General features: G+C 43.6%; 2 protein-coding genes across 2 annotated transcripts in view; one reads left to right on the forward strand and one right to left on the reverse strand.

The window, feature by feature from the left end:
- Positions 1–3,210: 3,210 nt before the first annotated feature.
- On the forward strand, positions 3,211–11,792 carry LOC120906302 (protein GPR107). The gene is made up of 9 exons (XM_040317861.1): positions 3,211–3,406; positions 3,496–3,663; positions 3,754–3,864; positions 3,965–4,110; positions 4,201–4,483; positions 4,552–4,940; positions 5,032–5,422; positions 10,345–10,514; positions 10,603–11,792. Exons 2-9 carry the CDS (start codon positions 3,562–3,564, stop codon positions 10,757–10,759), a joined length of 1,749 nt encoding a protein of 582 aa, XP_040173795.1. The 5' UTR covers positions 3,211–3,406; positions 3,496–3,561; the 3' UTR covers positions 10,760–11,792.
- A 1,634-nt stretch (positions 11,793–13,426) lies between these two features.
- LOC120906463 (probable cyclin-dependent serine/threonine-protein kinase DDB_G0292550) overlaps positions 13,427–17,121 on the reverse strand; it is a 77,093-nt gene continuing 73,398 nt past the window's right edge. Inside the window, exon 4 of the mRNA XM_040318167.1 lies at positions 13,427–14,947. Coding sequence (XP_040174101.1) covers positions 14,749–14,947 — 199 coding nt within the window. The 3' untranslated portion in view covers positions 13,427–14,748. The remainder of the gene's footprint in view (positions 14,948–17,121) is intronic.

Genomic DNA, 17,121 nt, shown 5'->3' on the forward strand with positions numbered 1-17,121 from the left:
TGCACCGTTCACGTCCCATAGGATTTGTTTGAAAAACTGAATTGGCCATTTACTAAAAGACATAGATGTAAGCCTCTCGTATTAAATATCAGTTCGAAAAACTCCCCAAACTGGGGTGATAGTGCTATAATAAGGGTGCATCTGGCGTGCATCGACGAGTCTAGTCAAACATTCGCAATGACATAATCGTACATGTTTAGTGTGGTGCACGAAGCTGGCCAATGGGCGAACGTGTTAGGCAAAGCCCCAGGTTCGTTTGCTTAGCAGGTTAGGTTGAGTTACAACGCGCGTTACCCATCCTGAGTGCAGCATTTCCAATCACTATGTTTAAGCGTTTAGCCATAAGCCGGGAACGGGTAGAGTAGGTGGTGTATTTAATGCATTCCTTTGTCGGTACGGTACAGTATTTGCACACATCCTCGGATGCAGTATTGGAGTTTATTTGCCGTTCAGGGTAACCAGAAAACCTGCTAAACGTATTTGCTAAACTAAGACTATCCAGGTGTGGGCCCTTTTTGCTCACTTGTAGGGTTAAGGCAATGTGTAACAAAAACAAGTGAAACCAAAAAAAGGAAACACTGTATGTAGGTCTAATTTTTCCCTCTATCCCATCCCACCCAAAAACACCCACACATACACACACAAAAATAGTGCAAGTGGAAAAAGCGAAAATAAAGCAAAATATGTGTGATGTTGCTGCTCTGCCAGCCTATCCGCGGTATGCATATCGCTTTAGAAAACGGTGTCTAAACCTAGGAGCGGTAAAAGAGCATATAGCAAAAAACGAAGAAAATTGTGTGTCGATGTGCAAAAGAAACATGTTACAGCATGTTAACAAACCAAAGCAAACCAAACAGAGCAAAAAACCAGCATGCGAAGCACCAGCACCTGCTGTGTCCGTGATGTGTCCTTTCCGTATACATATACATATAAATATGCTTTTAAATGTGCTGTGAATGAATCGAACTGGACAACTGTGTGAATGAGTACCATATGAGCTGATAAGACAAACCAGAAAACAATGATAATAAATAAAGATTTAATCAAAGTATGTATCATGCGTTGTGTGGTTTCCTTTGCAACGTTTTTTTTATTACAAACAGAAATCGATTCATGATTTCAAATTTCAAGCAACGGTAGATCTGACGCAATTGGTTAAACACGAAAGAAACATTAACCTAATGAAAGGCTATTTTCGATAAAATCTGTACAAAAATAAACAGAGATGAACGTGGAAAAGGGAAACACGAATGAAACTGAACAGAAAGGCTGCTTTCGGAAATTTACAAGATATACGCGTTTAATTTCGGAGAAGAGCAACATCCCATTCAAAATTTATGACCTACCCGTGTATAGTTCATAGTTATAGAAGTAAGGGTTACACTTTGAAATACAATTTAAAAAAATATTTTAAAAAATTGTAAATTTTTGGCATGTTTTTTGCTGCAATGAAACATGTTTTTCTAGGCATTCAAGTCAGTGGGGCTTATTCTTTTATTTTTTTTTTTATTGGAGTCGAGTCGAGAAACTTGTCTCGATTGCTTTTTGAAATATGCTTATTGTTAGAGAAGTCTGCTAGCTAAAATCCATCGAAACGGGCATCCGAAATCGCAGTAGGCATCAAAGCGCCAGACGACGAAATGCATTGAAAATGCGTGCACAGAATTTGAATATAAGCAAAAATTAGGAATTTCCTAAAAAAAAAGAAATCACCTTTTTTATATAATTTCAATACATTATCTCTTTTGTGCCTTTTGGTCCATCAAATTTCAATTTATTGACGTTTAAATGATTTTGCTTTAATTCATATTAACACATACTAGTACTTCATTTTTCATTATAGGGAAGTGGAATATTATACTCCAAATTATACTCCATTTCCCGCAAGGGTTTTGATTAGTGGCGGGAACTCGGAATCTGACCTACCCGATTCCGAATCCTTGTTTGAAATCAATTCTGGAGTTAACTCCAGTATCGATTCCACAATCAGAATTGGCTCCGGATTCGGAATCGTCCCTCGGAATCGCAATTTGCTCCGGTTACGGAAACATAATTGACTCCAGAATAGGAATTAGCTCCGCAATGAGAGTCAGTTTTGAAATCGAAATAAAAAGTTTCAAAGGCGAAATCAGTCCGGGAATCTCCATGACAATGGATCGTTTCCAAGTAAATTTTGCTTCTTTGCGACTATCAATACGTAAGACCCAAAAGCCTATTCTTATGGAGATGCCGAGACAGACTCCGATTTCGAGGTCAATTCCGATTTCGGGGCCGATTTCGATGCCGGAAACTAATTGCGGACCTACTATCCGGAATTGATTTCAACAAACATCGAAGCTATCCGGAATCGATTCCGACGATTACTTTATATTCATAACTTCATAACTTCATATAACCGTACCGGCGAACTCGTTCGTTCCTGGGAACGTTCGCCGCGACGCTCATTTTCACTCATATCGTAGCCCTCTAGATCAAAAATTAGAAAACCGTATAGATTTTGTACTGGCCAACCTAGTGGTACAACCCTGTCCACTCAAGAGCGACGAATGTTTCTCGTCGAACGAGTTCGCCGGTACGGCTGATTAATAACTTAAAATGTAAAACATACCCGTGTAGGTGGTTATAAAGATGAAGCTTAACAATGCATGACAAGACATTCGACGGCTGAATGTTAAGAGGCGAAAGAACTCCGATGGAGCCAAAGCCTCTATAAACTATTCAAACAACATTCATCAGCTGAATCACACCCAATGTGTGGTCGTAGTGTGATTTTGCAGCTAATAATGTGCTTCAGTGGACAGAGTTAGACGGCGATAAGAAAAGGGAAATTAATGTGTACACCCTCAACGGTTAGTAACAGCAAGGAAAAATGGTACAATGCCGCGCACAAACATGCCCGTCTGACGCACGTACCATGCGAACAGAACCTACACACCCGTGAGTTGTAGCATTACAGCGTGAGACAGCGTGAGGAGAACACAAAATGCATCATCAAATGAAGTGGGAGCAAGGGGATGGTTTCTGCTAGCAAACAAATTAAAATAGTTCAAATCAGAGCAATTTAATTAAATTCTGTTCGATTTGTTTGATTTTCATGCACAGTGTGACCGTGGCGTGACTGCTGTGCCGCGCTGTACCTTTTTCTCACCTCACTACTGCTCACCGCTCACCTTCCGTCAAGCTAGCTCACAGCGCGTTGACAGCAGGCGATATGTCAACACGCACGTCAGCGTACGATTTTCACTGTTTGGTTGTGTTTATACTGGTCGCCCCGCAGTGAAAACAGCGCAAAGGGTCGACGGAACTTTGTCATCATTTTTCCGAGCTGGCACGAGCGCTTGCTGGGGGAGGGTGCGCTGGGTCGATAAAGTTGCGCTACCGCTGGTCAACGGGAAGAAGGCATAAGGTAGGGACAGGCGACCGACACAGTGCTGCGGTGGGAACGCAGTGCCCTTTCCCGCTGGTGTCTGATTGGCGTTTTTGTCCTCGTTGTAGGCAAAAGACAGGGTCAAGGCGCGTACGGCACCGAGCTAAACTGCACGCCGCCAGCCCGGGAGAAGGATGAGCCGGAGGTGGACCGGACCGCTGCGGTCGGCGGCGGCACTGATCGTTGCACTGCTCGTGTCGGCCGCCGTCGCCCGACGGCACCACCTGGAAGTGCGGGTAAGTTTGAGTGGCCGCAGGCTCGCGCAGCAAGGCCGTACGCTAATCCTTTCCCCTCTTCTCCGTGGCATCGAACCATGGTTTTGGTAGGATGATTTCCGCCGGTACATCTTGCTCAGCACGTTCGGGTTTTACGCCGGCGGAGTGCTCGACGTGCGGGTGTCCCACTTTCGCGTCGATCCGGGCACGGAGGAAAACATGGTAAGCGATAGCGCAAGCGGGTGGCGTAACCGTGTGCCCCTTTTTGAACGATTTACTGATTGGCCTGTGCGTTGCTCCCGTCCCGGTTTACTTGTTCCAGTTTGGCCTTTCGTTGGACAAAACCATGTCCGATTCGATGAACCCGTACCTGGACTCGCACCAAGACAAGTGCATACTGACCGAACCGGTCGCGGTGCAGAGTAACGGACCGATCGTGTTCTTCAAGATGGACCTCAAGCAGAATGTGTGAGTAGATTCAAGGGCGAAGCTGTTTTTTGCCGCAAGGGAACATATCCTTAAAACCATTCTCCCTCCCCATTATCGTGTGACCGGCAGCGTGCACGTCAGCTGTTCCAAGGATTGGCAGAACATTCACCTGTACAAGGATCGGAGCGGTGTGCCGGCCCTGCGGTCCAAGCGCCAATCGTTCGCCGAGGCCAGCGACTCGAAGATGGTGTATATGCAGCGGCGCCGCCGGTCCTACCACGTGCCCGAGTCGGACGATTTTGCGCCGGGCGCGGCGGCCATCGACGGCGGCAGTGCGGCGACCGTCTGCAGCAAGCTAACACTGCCGCTCGAAGTGAAGGCGGACGATATGTTCAAGTACTACAGCTTCAATGTGAGTGAGCGTGGGTGAAACTGTACCACTGTACACGGTACTCACACTGTTGTACTCCTATCTTTCAGTTTGCCATTTACGTTGCCACCAAGCAGGAGGAAGGGCTGTACAATCTGTACTTCCACAGCTGCCCGAACTACGCGCCGAACAGCCTGTACGAGCTGAACTTTAACGTCGACATCGAGGAGAAGAACAGTGGCAACTATCTGTCCGCGGGCGAGATGCCGCTGCCGGCCCTGTACTTCATGATGTCGGTGCTGTTCTTCCTGTCCGGTCTGTTCTGGGTGTTTATACTGCGCAAGAGCAAGCATCCGCTGTTCAAGATTCACTATCTGATGGGGGTGCTGGTGTTTCTCAAGTCGCTGTCGCTGATGTTCCACGCGATCAACTTCCACTTTATCGAGGTGCAGGGCGAGCACGTGGAAGCGTGGGCCATACTCTACTACATTACCCATCTGTAAGCCATGTGCGGGCGTCGGTAGAGGAGAGCAGGACATTCATCCCAGTCGCTTTGCGTGCTTTTTTTCTTTTCTTTTTATTCTCCGCAGCCTCAAGGGAGCGGTGCTAATCATCACGATCGTGCTGATCGGCACCGGTTGGACGTTCATCAAGCACATACTGGCGGACAAGGACAAGAAGCTGTTCATGATCGTCATTCCGCTGCAGGTACTGGCTAACGTGGCCGAGATCATCATTGCCGAGAGCGACGAGGGCGACAAGGAGTACGGTACCTGGCGGAACATTTTCATGCTGGTCGATCTGCTGTGCTGTGGCGCGATCCTGTTCCCGGTCGTCTGGTCGATCCGGCACCTCCAGGAGGCGGCCGGCACGGACGGCAAGGCGGCGATCAACTTGCGCAAGCTGAAGCTGTTCCGCCAGTTCTACATCATGATCGTGTGCTACATCTACTTTACGCGCATCATTGTAATTCTGCTCAAGGTAAGGTGCAGCGCAAGCCGGGGGAAGATTGATTTTTCGTTTCCTACCAACTGATGCAAGCATTAGAGGTTTGTGATTTACAGGGTTTTCCAGGAGTTCTCATGGCTGTGGGACACTTTATTGACTCGTTCTTAGGTGAAATGAACTGTGTGTAATGGGAATTGAACTCTATAGCACCCTTGTTCGACACATCCAATAGGAATTTCCATGGAGTTCGTCCATCAAGGGTGCCATGGATTCCAATTTCCATCATATGAAGTTCACTTCACATAGGAAAGAGTGAAGGAAGTGTCTCACAACTATGAGAACCCCTGGAAAACCCTGTATGATACGACGATACGAGATGACATGTTGACACTTGCAGCATTCTAGGGTTTTCCAGGGTTCTCATACTTATAGGATAATTTCATAACTCTTTCTTATACGAAATTAACTTTATGTGAAAGGAATTGGACTCTATAGCACCCTTTTCGGATAAATCCAATAGGAAATTCCAAAAAGTCTGTTCAAAAAGGGTGCAGTAGAGTCCAACTCTTATTATATAAAGTTCATTTCCCATAAGTAAGACTCAAGAAGGTATCCCACAGCTATGAGAACCCATGAAAACCCCTGTATCTAACCCCAACGGATAGTTTTCATTTCAATCAAATTAAATTATTTTACATTACGTTATCGTCGTTTTTTTCCTTTTCCACGATAATTTGTTTTCCAGATTGCTGTTTTAAAATGTTTCTCCTTTTTAAAGGCTAGTAGTGAAAAAAAAGCTTTAGCCGTCAAAACTCCAAGCCAATTCTCGGATTCGTTTTTTTTGCAATACGCTCACAAAATTCGAACATAAGCCAAAACTTAAGCCATTTCTCCGTAGCTGATAGTTTCTATTCAATTTATGCTAAAGTTATATTTTATTTTTATTTTAATGCTTTTCGTTTATTAATTTTAAAGTTTATTTGATCAAAAGTGTTCATTGCAGAAAACTGATTCATTTTAAGTAACATTTTTTTCTTCTTAAATTTGTCCTCGATCCATTTCCAACCTTCGATGTCGAATTAGACCTTCGATGTCGAAAATGACGAGTTAGAATCGATTCGTGGAAACGAAAAAGTATTTGTCTAGCTGAATATTTCACAACAAAAGGCTAAATGTTCGAAAAGTATTTGCTTCACTGGGTTTTAAAATAATATGCGTAAAAAAATATGCGTTAAAATAATATGCCCGATTTATAGTTTCTCTGTGCAATTATGTCTACTTCCAGTACCAGTTGCGACGAAATAACTCACCTCATCCTTCTTGTAAACTTCAGTTAAAATCAGATCAAATAACTAAAACCTACCGCTTCCTGCAAAATTATATGAAAATTTGCCATAATTTGACTGAAAACCTCGAAATTTGACATGCGATAATATTGCCGCATTATAGCTATTGCCTCTGGTTCGCATTATAGCGTATATCGGGGAATACCTGTATGTTTGTATCATGGGAAAAATATTGCATTTTCCCATTAACTGCAAAAAATGTCATTGAATTTGTATTGCGACTCTGTTTTTCGCCTCTTTGATTGGTATTATGTTCGAATTGAATTGCAAGATTCGATAATTTTTTGGTATCCTTTTTCCAGAATTGGAACTGAAATTTTCTTTCAAAAATGTAATATACAAATTCCCAGCTTTTATTCGAATCAATTGATCGTGATTTTCCTGCTTCTTCATCAATTCAATTATTCATCATTCAATTAGGTCTAATAATATGGTACCATCGTGAAATGATGAAACGAGATTTTGCTGTTGCATTTCAGTATTTCAGTATTTATATATTTCCGTTATGTTTATCTCAGATTATACAATAGCCGTCTTATCTCGGTGTGTTGAACCTTTTGTAATCTGTAAACATAAGGTTGTTTTGAAATGACTTTCGTTATTATTTGACACTCTTTGCCAAATTTTTCAAACCATAACAATTAAATACAATATGACATATCTATACACGACATGACTCTTTTTTTCAAATTGTTCTCCATCACGAAATGTACCGATTCATGGGGTCTTTTTGATTTCCTACCCAATTAATAGCTCTTTCCGTTAGATAACTCATAATGGGGAATAGGGTTGTTGATAAGTTTTGTAATCTGATATGATAGTATTATAGATAGATGCAGAATTAGGAAACGATGTTAATTTTGAACTCAATAGAATATTGATGATATTGGACCTTCGTACATGAGTCAAAAGTTGTAAAGACAAATACCGTTTGTGCACCAAATGATGTACAGGTTTTTCCCGATAGCTATTAATGCGGACCGGAGGCAATAGCGTATCTCTTACTTACTTACTTATCCGGCGTTACAACCGTTTTGCGGTCTTGGGCTGCCTCAGGAGTGTCCGAAACCGCTCACGGTCTCGCGCCTTCGTCTGCCAGTCCGTTATCCCGGCCTTAATGGTGGACGCCTCCACGCCATCTTGCCACCTCAATTTGGGCCTACCACGCCTCCTCTGTGCTTGTGGACGGCCTAAAAAGACTTTAAGGGCTGATCCAAGATAGGTGAATTGTGGGACGATTTCAAAAATGCGTTCACCTATCTGCACGTCACGCCTACGTAGATTCTGATTATTTGTTGGTAGGCCCGCTGATGTTGCCACCATCAGTTTGGTCTTTGCCTCGTTTATCTGCAATCCGAGGCTCTCTGCCGCCTGCTCGATCCCTTCTGCTACATAGGAGAGCCGCAGACCAATGATGTCTACGGATGGCCCTCTCTAGCGGCAGGTTGAATAAGAGACAAGCAAGCCCGTCCCCCTGGCGCAGACCTTTGGTGGTAGGAAAAGGTCCTGAGAGTTTTCCATCCACCCTCACCTGGCATGTGACGTTGGTCATAGTCATTCTAACTAGCCTTATCAGTTTGGCCGGGATTCCAAAAGAGCTCATAGCGTCATACAGTTTTACCCTGGCTATGCTATCATATGCGGCTTTGAAGTCTATGAAGAGATGGTATGTGTCGTGTCTGTATTCAGCCATCTTCTCCAAGATCTGCCGCATGGTGAAGATCTGATCAGTGGTTGATTTTCCGTTTCGGAATCCTCTTTGATAGTTTCCGACTATCTCTTCGACGTGCGGGACAAGGCGATCCTGAAGGATCAGGGAGAATATTTTATAGGCGGTATTCAACACCGTAATACCCCTGTAGTTGTTGCAGTTCAACTTGTCTCCCTTCTTGTATATGGGGTAGATGATGCCGAGATTCCAATCACAAGGCATCGATTCGCTATCCCACACCTCAGTAACAATTTGATGAATCTGGTTTTCTAGTCTTGCACCTCCATTCTTGACCAGTTCAGCTGCAATTCCGTCGGTTCCGGGTGCCTTGTTATTTTTCAGCCGACGGATAGCCTTTCGTGTTTCTTCTATGCTAGGTGGCAGTAGCATGACACTATCTGCTAGTGGCGCTTCTAGCTGTTCGTTAAACTGGTCGTTGAGTAATTCATCAAGGTACTGAGCCCACCGCGAGAGGACCTCTGGTTGGTTACTAACCAGATCTCCATCCTTGTTGCGACAGCAGGTAACCTTAGGTACAACGTTGTTTCGGTGACCTGCTATCGCTTGGTAAAACTTTCGTGTCGGTCCGTACGCCTCTCTGGTTTGATCGAGTTCCCGCACTTCCAAAGCATGCTTCTTGGAGCGGTGAACTCGTTTCTCTTCGCGTTTGAGCCGTGAATATTCCTCTGAGCATGCCCGCGTTCTATGTCGTTGCTGCATTGCTCGGTATGCAGTATTCTTTCGTTCGGTCACTTGTCTGCATTCATCGTCGAACCAGCCAGATTTGGTGTTGCCATGATGTGGTGGGAGTATATTTTTTGCACAGTTTATTATTTTTGTGTTTAGAGCGTTCCACCTCTCGCTCGTAGTTCCATAACTGTTTTCTGGTAGTAGAGACTCGTCTAAAGCGGCTTTGAATTCCTGTTGGACAGTAATGTCCCTTAAAGAGTCCGTGTTGAGCCGAGGCTGCGTGTTTTCTCCGCCCCCATTGGCCCGGGTGCGAGCGATTCTACAACGTATCACTAAGCCAGCGTATCTCATATTTAGAAAATTTCAGGGAATTTTCAGTGAAAATTTGTAGGGAAAGTTCAGTTTAATTTTGCTTGAAGTCGTAAGTTTTAACCACTCAATTAATTATTTGACCTAATTCCAGCGGATGATTACCATATTCTACCTTTTAAAATGGGATTTAAAATTAAACCAAAATGGAATTTAATTTGTATTTTGTAGTAAAATTTTCTCAAATAACTGACAAACCTAGAATATCGCGTATATCGAGAATGGCGTATATCGGGGCATACCTGTATTCATGTTTTTAAAATGTTTTCGTGGTTATTATACTATTTGAATGTTGGTTTTTTAGTAAATCATGTGAATTGGATGGACCTTAAATCCTTGATCGTTACTTTTTTCGTCCCAAGCCTGTTGCTACTAGAATTCCTTATGCCTTTTTTCATAAAATACTAGACTAGACGAATGAATTTTGCACGTTTCATTGGAAAGCACGAAACGGTTGTCTAGGAAAGTGTTTCACTGGAATGCACGAAAGCTAATGGCAAAGGAATCCTCTTTTCCTATTTATTTAATATTCAATTTGACGTTGATCTCAATGAAAGACAGACTTGAATCGAATTTCGTATCTACGGAACACGTAGATCAATTCATGCGTAAAGCTATACGACTTGATGTACTTCTGTGAAAACCACAAAACTGCATTTCGAGGCGAATAAGTTTAGGCGCAAAGTAAACGCTTGGTTTCCTAAGCATTTCATTTCTCCACGTCGAGATAACTCGATTAGAAGAATGGAAATAAGCCTGCTTATTTGCACATTAAAAAAAACTGCAATTTACGCTATGCCTGTTTGCAAAATAACGATTGACTTCCATTTTCTTTGTAGATTACGGTCGCATTCCAGTACGCCTGGCTGGATGAAATGTTCAAGGAGATGGCCACCTACGTGTTCTTCGTGCTGACCGGATACAAGTTCCGGCCCGTGTCGCAGCATCCCTACTTTTCGCTGCACGGCGAGGATCTGGATGACGATGACGATGATGGCGAGGTCGAGATGTAAGTTTCTCGCCAACTGTTGCTGGGTTTATTTTTTTGAATCATCGAAATTCATTGTCACTTTGTTTTTTTACTCACACACACGTAGTTTGTCGCAGTCCGGATTGAGTGAGGGTATCAGCAAGATCACTAACCGCTCGCAACCGTCTGCAAATGCTGCGTCCGGTACAACCATGGTAGAGTCGCACGAAGAGGAACGCGAGAATTTAATCAGCAAGCGAGAATCGTCTCACGAGTACGACTAAAAAAACATTACCACCTCCTCCCACCTGGGGAAGGAAAGAAAGCTGTGGGGGTTTCCCACGTGCTCCATTAACGTTAATTTGCACCCTGCCCGGTAGCTGGCTGGAAGGGGTTACACACTATTTACTTGCGTTCGGCTCGGTGTCGCGTGGCAATGGTTGTTTGTAGAAGCAGATGTAGAACGTTTGCAGGCTCTAGGGTAAGGTGTGATTAGTTCCCGCGTATGTGATGTCATTTCAATCGCCCCGCCCCGAGCGCTTTTACCCGTGCACACCCCCATCAGCAAACAAATTCGGCCGATAACAATGGAATTTATTCAAAGAGAGCATTCAGAGCGAGCAAACAGCTCACAAAGTTTTCTGCAATTAGTGCAACTAGACGAACCGGAGCCAAAACTCACCCGCAAGCGAAACTTTCTGTTTTTAGCAAGGCAGCGATTGAGACCAATTTAACCTGGCGGTCGGTGTGAGCACTCATCCCAGAGCATCCTGCAGTGGCGAGGCATCAGATAGGTAGTAGTAATGGTAGGAGTTAGTTGTAACAGCACATTCACTCGCCGTGATGGTCTAAACCGGACCGGAGGAATCGTCTTTTTTCCATTCCCTCCGTTGATTGATTTGCACCGTGCCGTGTGTGATTTGTGGCGCCTCCGTCACGCATGACGTCTGGTCTCGTACTTTGGGGGTAGAGCGTGTCGCGTTTGGGATGATTGATTTTTTTTAAATGAAAGGACCACGCATACTAATAAATTAATGTAGCAAAAAACAAAAAAAAAAACAAAAAAAAACAAAAAAAAACAAAGAAACACTAGAACAAAACGGAAAATCCATACCGTTGCGCGCGCTCTCGAGGATAGCAATGGAAGTGAACGTCCCTCGGCGCCCCCCCCCCCCCACTGGCGTACAACGGAGAATGGGCAAATGAAATGAAGCTAAAACAAAACGACAAAGCAAGAAGGAACTAGACATACATTCGTATCTGTAAACTAAATAAAACCACCATAAATGATAAATATAACTTAAGCGATCCAGTTTACGAGCTTTTCACCGATGCACACACGCGGTTTACGGTATTGCTGCTTCTCTACTCTTTATTTTAGTAAACTTTCAGCAGAGCAGTAGAGCTTTCGATTGCTTCTAACCGGTGAAAACTGGCATAAATGTTTATGATGGCTCCAGCGGAGAGTTCGGAACCGTAGCATTTAGCAAGATATACTTATCGTTCGCCATACCCGTAGCATCATGGAGCATCATGCAGCGGTACCACTTCCCTGGGAAGTTGATCCGGCTGTTAGAGGCCACCATGAACGGGGTGCAGTGCAAGGTGAGAGTGTCGAACTTGACGTCGGAATCGTTCGAATCTCAAAGGGGTCTGAGGCAAGGTAACGGACTCTCCTGTCTACTCTTCAACATCGCCCTTGAAGGTGTCATTCGAAGCGCGGGGCTAAACAACGACATCCGTGGCACGATCCTCTATCGGTCTATCCAATTTCTTGGCTTCGCGTATGACATCGACATCATCAGCAGGACAACAGTGAAGCTGTGTGAGGCGTACACCCAACTCAAACGCGAAGCAGCAAGAATTGGAATGAGAATCAATGCGACGAAGATGAAGTACCCAGTGGCGATTTTAACGGTAAGCAAAGTAAGCAATTGCGGGGGCCCCGGAATCTTTAGTCCATTATCCATCCAAGAGTTGATAGAATATGGCACTGTATTAGCAAGGAGGGCCCCGTGGGTGATGGACGTTGGGGCCCCGCGCTAGACGAACCTTAAGCATCCCCCCCCCCGGCAGCTACAAAATTTAAGTTGAAATGTTACATAATCAAAGACAGATGCCGAGCACCCCCGGAAATCATGTACAGAGGGTCTCATCAATTCTTACTGCTTAGGGCCCCCGACACTGTAAACCCGCTACTGGAAGTATCTGCTTGCCGGAGACTCAGACCATCTGGGGAGCAGTGTATTAGTTGGCAGCGACAATCTCGAGTTAGTAAAGGAGTTCTGTTATCTTGGGACGGTCGTTACTTCGGACAACGACATCAGCAGCAAAATCCGGAGACGCATTGTTCAGGAGAATCGGGCATACTATCGGCTTCACCGACTGCTGAGATCCAGAAGACTTCAAGCCCGCATGAAATGTGTTATATCGCACATTGATTCGCCCGGTGGTCCTCTATGGACACTAGTCCTGGACCATCCGAGCGGAGGATGCAAACGCTCTGGGCGTGTTTGAATGACGCATACTCCGTACCATCTTTGACGGTGTGTTCGTGCATGGAGCGTGGAGGATAAGGATGAACCACGAGCTTGCTGAGCTGTACGGCGGCCCGAGCAATCTGACGGTGGCGAAGGCTGGTAGAGAGATGGCAAGAGAGAGATGGCTGGGGCATGTCTTGAGGCCGGACTCATGCCCCACCAAGAAGGTGTTCGATAGTGATCCCCAGTTCGGCATAAGGCGCTGGGGAGCACAGCGAACTTGATGGCTGGACCAGGTGAAGCGAGACCTGACGGAGATCGCGTGTCTGCATGGATGGGAGGCTGCAGCCAGGGACCAATCATCCTGGAGAACAATTGTTGACCGGGTCTTGTCACATGGACGTGCTCTAACGTGAGCAGGCCAACAAGAAAGAGAGAAACCCGCAGCATTACTCGGTTCCAAAACGCGTGTTTTACATGTTGGTATATGTCCTTTATTCATACTACTTGATTATTAGCCACAGAAACACAGCTTACAGCTGTCGAAGTGTACTTTGATTTCTTTGGGATTTGTTTTTTATGCGTGTGTCTGTGTTTAGTTTCATTTCTTAATTCATATCGCCTGTTTTGGTTGCATTTCTACTACAGTTTTGCTTTTTTTTTAGAAAGAATGATATAGTTTTTTTGTTGCGTTGCTTTCCTTCTCATTTTTTATCATTTCAAAGCTACCTGTTTTCCATATCATTCTCCTTCGGTGCACCTCTTTCTGCTCTTGCATGCCTTCAAAATCCTGCAGCTGTCCGCGGTCGTGTTGTAATGATATGAATATTTTAATAGAATTTGGTTCCACGTCGTTTTTTCTGCCATCGGAATGCCTAGGTAAACCTTGGGTATGCATGGGACGACAAAATGTTTGGTATGTTTTGTTTCACTTTTTGTGTTTGTTGGGCTTTTTCACCATTGATATCCTCAACACGCTGCGTTGGATACACATCGCACCCTTTTTTTTAACTCGTGATGTGCCTGCGTGTATTTGTATGTGTATATGTGTGTGTATGTTTTCCAGTAAATATGTTTGGCATTATAATTTCCGGACCGTGTGTGGGTTCACACAGTCTGTTGCTAGTCTATAAATGTATCTCAATGTTTTTGGCTTTGATATTTACTTTATTTTGTTTAGTTCCTATCTGGTAGCTTTGGGATTGTTTTGCGCACAATATTATTTGCTTATACGTTCTTTCGTCATTTGTAACGGTCGTCTGTCTTTTCTAAGGGTTCGTGTGAAGTACAAATAAGCTTGGAAAATAGCAACCGTTTTGTTTTTATAGACACCTTAGACACCAACAAGGGAACAACAAGGGCGCAGTTTGGTCTGGTGGCACATAGTTGTGCTGCTAAAGAAGGAACTCATCCGACGTGTCTGGGGGAACTACGGTTTTGGGAAAGTCTTTCCCATACAATACGTCCAAGACAGTCGAATTCAAAACATTGCTGCACTTGCCACGCAAGGAAGATACATTTCATACAGCTACGGAAGGATTAATATCTCTGTGGATAAGCAACGCGTATAACATATAGTGCGGTAGGGCAACAATCATCATAACATCACCAATATTTTAGTTGTCTTCTTCTTCTACTACTTTGGCGGCTACAAACAGCGAGTTCCAAAAAATGTACAGCGGCAATGAAAAATCTCTTGCTAAACATAACTCCCTTCAACACGTAACAAGCTTCACAGAGTTCGTCCGGGTTTGTCAGGAGATGACCAGCACCGCCCCTCGTCAGAATGCCGCTTACAGCAGCCGCTCGAGGTCCTCACTTTCCGCGTCGCTGGTGCCCGACTCGGTGTCGGTGTAGTCGTCCTCGTCCCGGCGGTTACGCCGGCAGCACGGTAGTCGCCGGTCGTCCTCGTAATCGCTCCAGTGCTCGAACTCTTCCTTGTGGTGCTCCAGCAGCATCAGCGACGAGAAGAGGCTATCGCAGCCACTGCAACTGTAACGACAAGGGGAATGGGGTGAGCGTGCTGGTTGGAATATTGGGCACAGCTGGAATGCATCACATGATACGTGCGTGTGCAGCAGACGGGGTCGGCTGACGGCTCGCTTCTCACAGCCCAACCTCCGAGGCATGTTGCATCGGAAGCGGCCCACGCCAACGCCATCTGTATTTGACAAATTTTGCAAATTTGTTTCAAACTTGCTTAATACACCGTGTGACATTCCTCGACCAGTCTCTTGATTGATTTTAAAGCTGTAGGTGACAGGCCAGGGGTAAACTCTTTGTAACGCTCGGTTTGTGTGCCAGTCAAGCTGATCTGGCTAACTAGAATGACGTCATGTGCCATGTGAAAGTGGAAAGAACCAAAGATTATTTGCGCCAGTTTACTTGTGTTAGTAAAACGATTGACCATCAGAGCGATTTTACTACTGTATTTAACCAAAATTCGTCTGTCTAGCAAGTCTAGCAATTTATTTATGACATACAATAATTATACAACATTACATCTTCAATCGAAAGAGTTATATGTTTCTGTCAAACTAATAGCCATCGCAGTCATTCGATCATTATTTTCATATGCACTCCTGGTTTGGTCAGTTCATAACAGCCTATATAAGATATTGTCGCAGGCCCTTTGAAATTTACTTTAAGTCAGCGGTCGGCAACAACTTTTAGCATGAAATTTCATACCGTTGCATTCTTCGTTATGGTCGAACATAAGGTCAAATCTCCCGTATGTATCACGTATGTATTAAAAAATATCTTCAGTCTGGATGCAGTTGGTTTATACAAAATATTTAATGTGAACTTCACATTAACATGCGTTAACATGCAAATGATGCAAATAGTAGGTGCATCTTTGATGTGTGATATTCATTTCCTACAAATTTGCAATAAAAAGATCTAGAAACTATGAAATAGCTCCATACATTATTCCCCGGATACTTTATGATATTTATCCCCAGAGCTCCTCACAAATAGCTGCATTTACTTTAAAACTGAAACGAACCAATAAATTCCCAGTTAATTATTTGCGTTTGCTTTTTACGAGAACAACGATAATCAATGAGCGTGAGGAATTAGTTAGAAATTTGTCTGAAATAGCATTACTTATTCGATAAGCATTTTGATAGTTACCTAGCAAATATAGGTTTTTTTTCGGCCGTTAAGGATTTTGCACCTCACAAAAAATACCTCTAATATTTTTTTGCGGTATACAAGGTGGGGATCATCAAGAAGCGATATTGCTTTTGCTTTGTTGTTTTGACTTATCACATTTTTTCGCACTCTGTTGTTGATCCTTAACTGATGAACCTTAGCAATTCGTTATAATAATTAGAATTACCAATTTTGAACCCTGCTGTGTGGTGGTTGTGGTTGATATCATTAACAAACTATTTTTCTTCAAAAATTGTTAGAGGATGTATTAAAAAAACGCAAACATAAAGAAACGCATTTTACTGGCTCTCGATCATTTAAAAAATTTTACCTTTCGCCTAAAAAGTTTGCTGACCGCTGCTCTAGGCCATGCGTCCGGAGAATCAATAATACCTTGAACAATTTCTCTCATGACATGACATGACATTTTTACAGCTACGCGGCATAGCACGATTATTATTTACGATTATTTTACTGGATTTTGAAAGAGATACTCAGTCGGACTAATCTACAAAATCACTTTAGCTGAAAAACAACTAAAAACCTTTTTACATAATACGTATAACATATTACGTACCACAAATGGTTCATTCATCCTCATCCTCATAAATTCTCATCCGTCCTCAACATTCATTGAAAATCTATTGACCGATTCTGGAGCTGTTTAGCTCTAAGAAAAAACGTGTGTTAGTATTTTTGATAGTGCAATGCCAAATGATAAGTCTTTATTCACTGGTTGCAGTTTAATTAACCCCTTCACTCTTTTGTCATTTTGAAAAGTGAGATAAGAAATTGTCTAAATCTAAATAAGAAGCAGAAAAATAGGTTTCAGACATTCCATGATGGCTGAAGAGTATGCATCTATGCTAGTACTATGTAGAAATAGAGTAGTTTCCAATCGAGGGAAAACGATAATTAGTTCAATATGGTTCAATTGCAACGACTAGTATCATGTTTACGTACAAACATGTACAGACGTGTTTTCGAAGCAATTTCGTTCGAAACCATTG

This window comes from Anopheles arabiensis, chromosome X (genome assembly GCF_016920715.1).
Source record: "Anopheles arabiensis isolate DONGOLA chromosome X, AaraD3, whole genome shotgun sequence".
In the NCBI taxonomy this organism is placed as follows: Eukaryota; Metazoa; Arthropoda; class Insecta; order Diptera; family Culicidae; genus Anopheles; species Anopheles arabiensis.

What these genes read in the sequence shown, in the direction of transcription:
- LOC120906302 (XM_040317861.1), top strand. Translation starts at nt 3,562, where the DNA reads ATGAGCCGGAGGTGGACCGGACCGCTGCGGTCGGCGGCGGCACTGATC. An exon ending in CGGGCACGGAGGAAAACATG is followed by an intron (nt 3,865 to 3,964) that starts GTAAGCGATAGC and finishes TACTTGTTCCAG; the next exon opens with TTTGGCCTTTCGTTGGACAA. An exon ending in GATGATGGCGAGGTCGAGAT is followed by an intron (nt 10,515 to 10,602) that starts GTAAGTTTCTCG and finishes ACACACACGTAG; the next exon opens with TTTGTCGCAGTCCGGATTGA.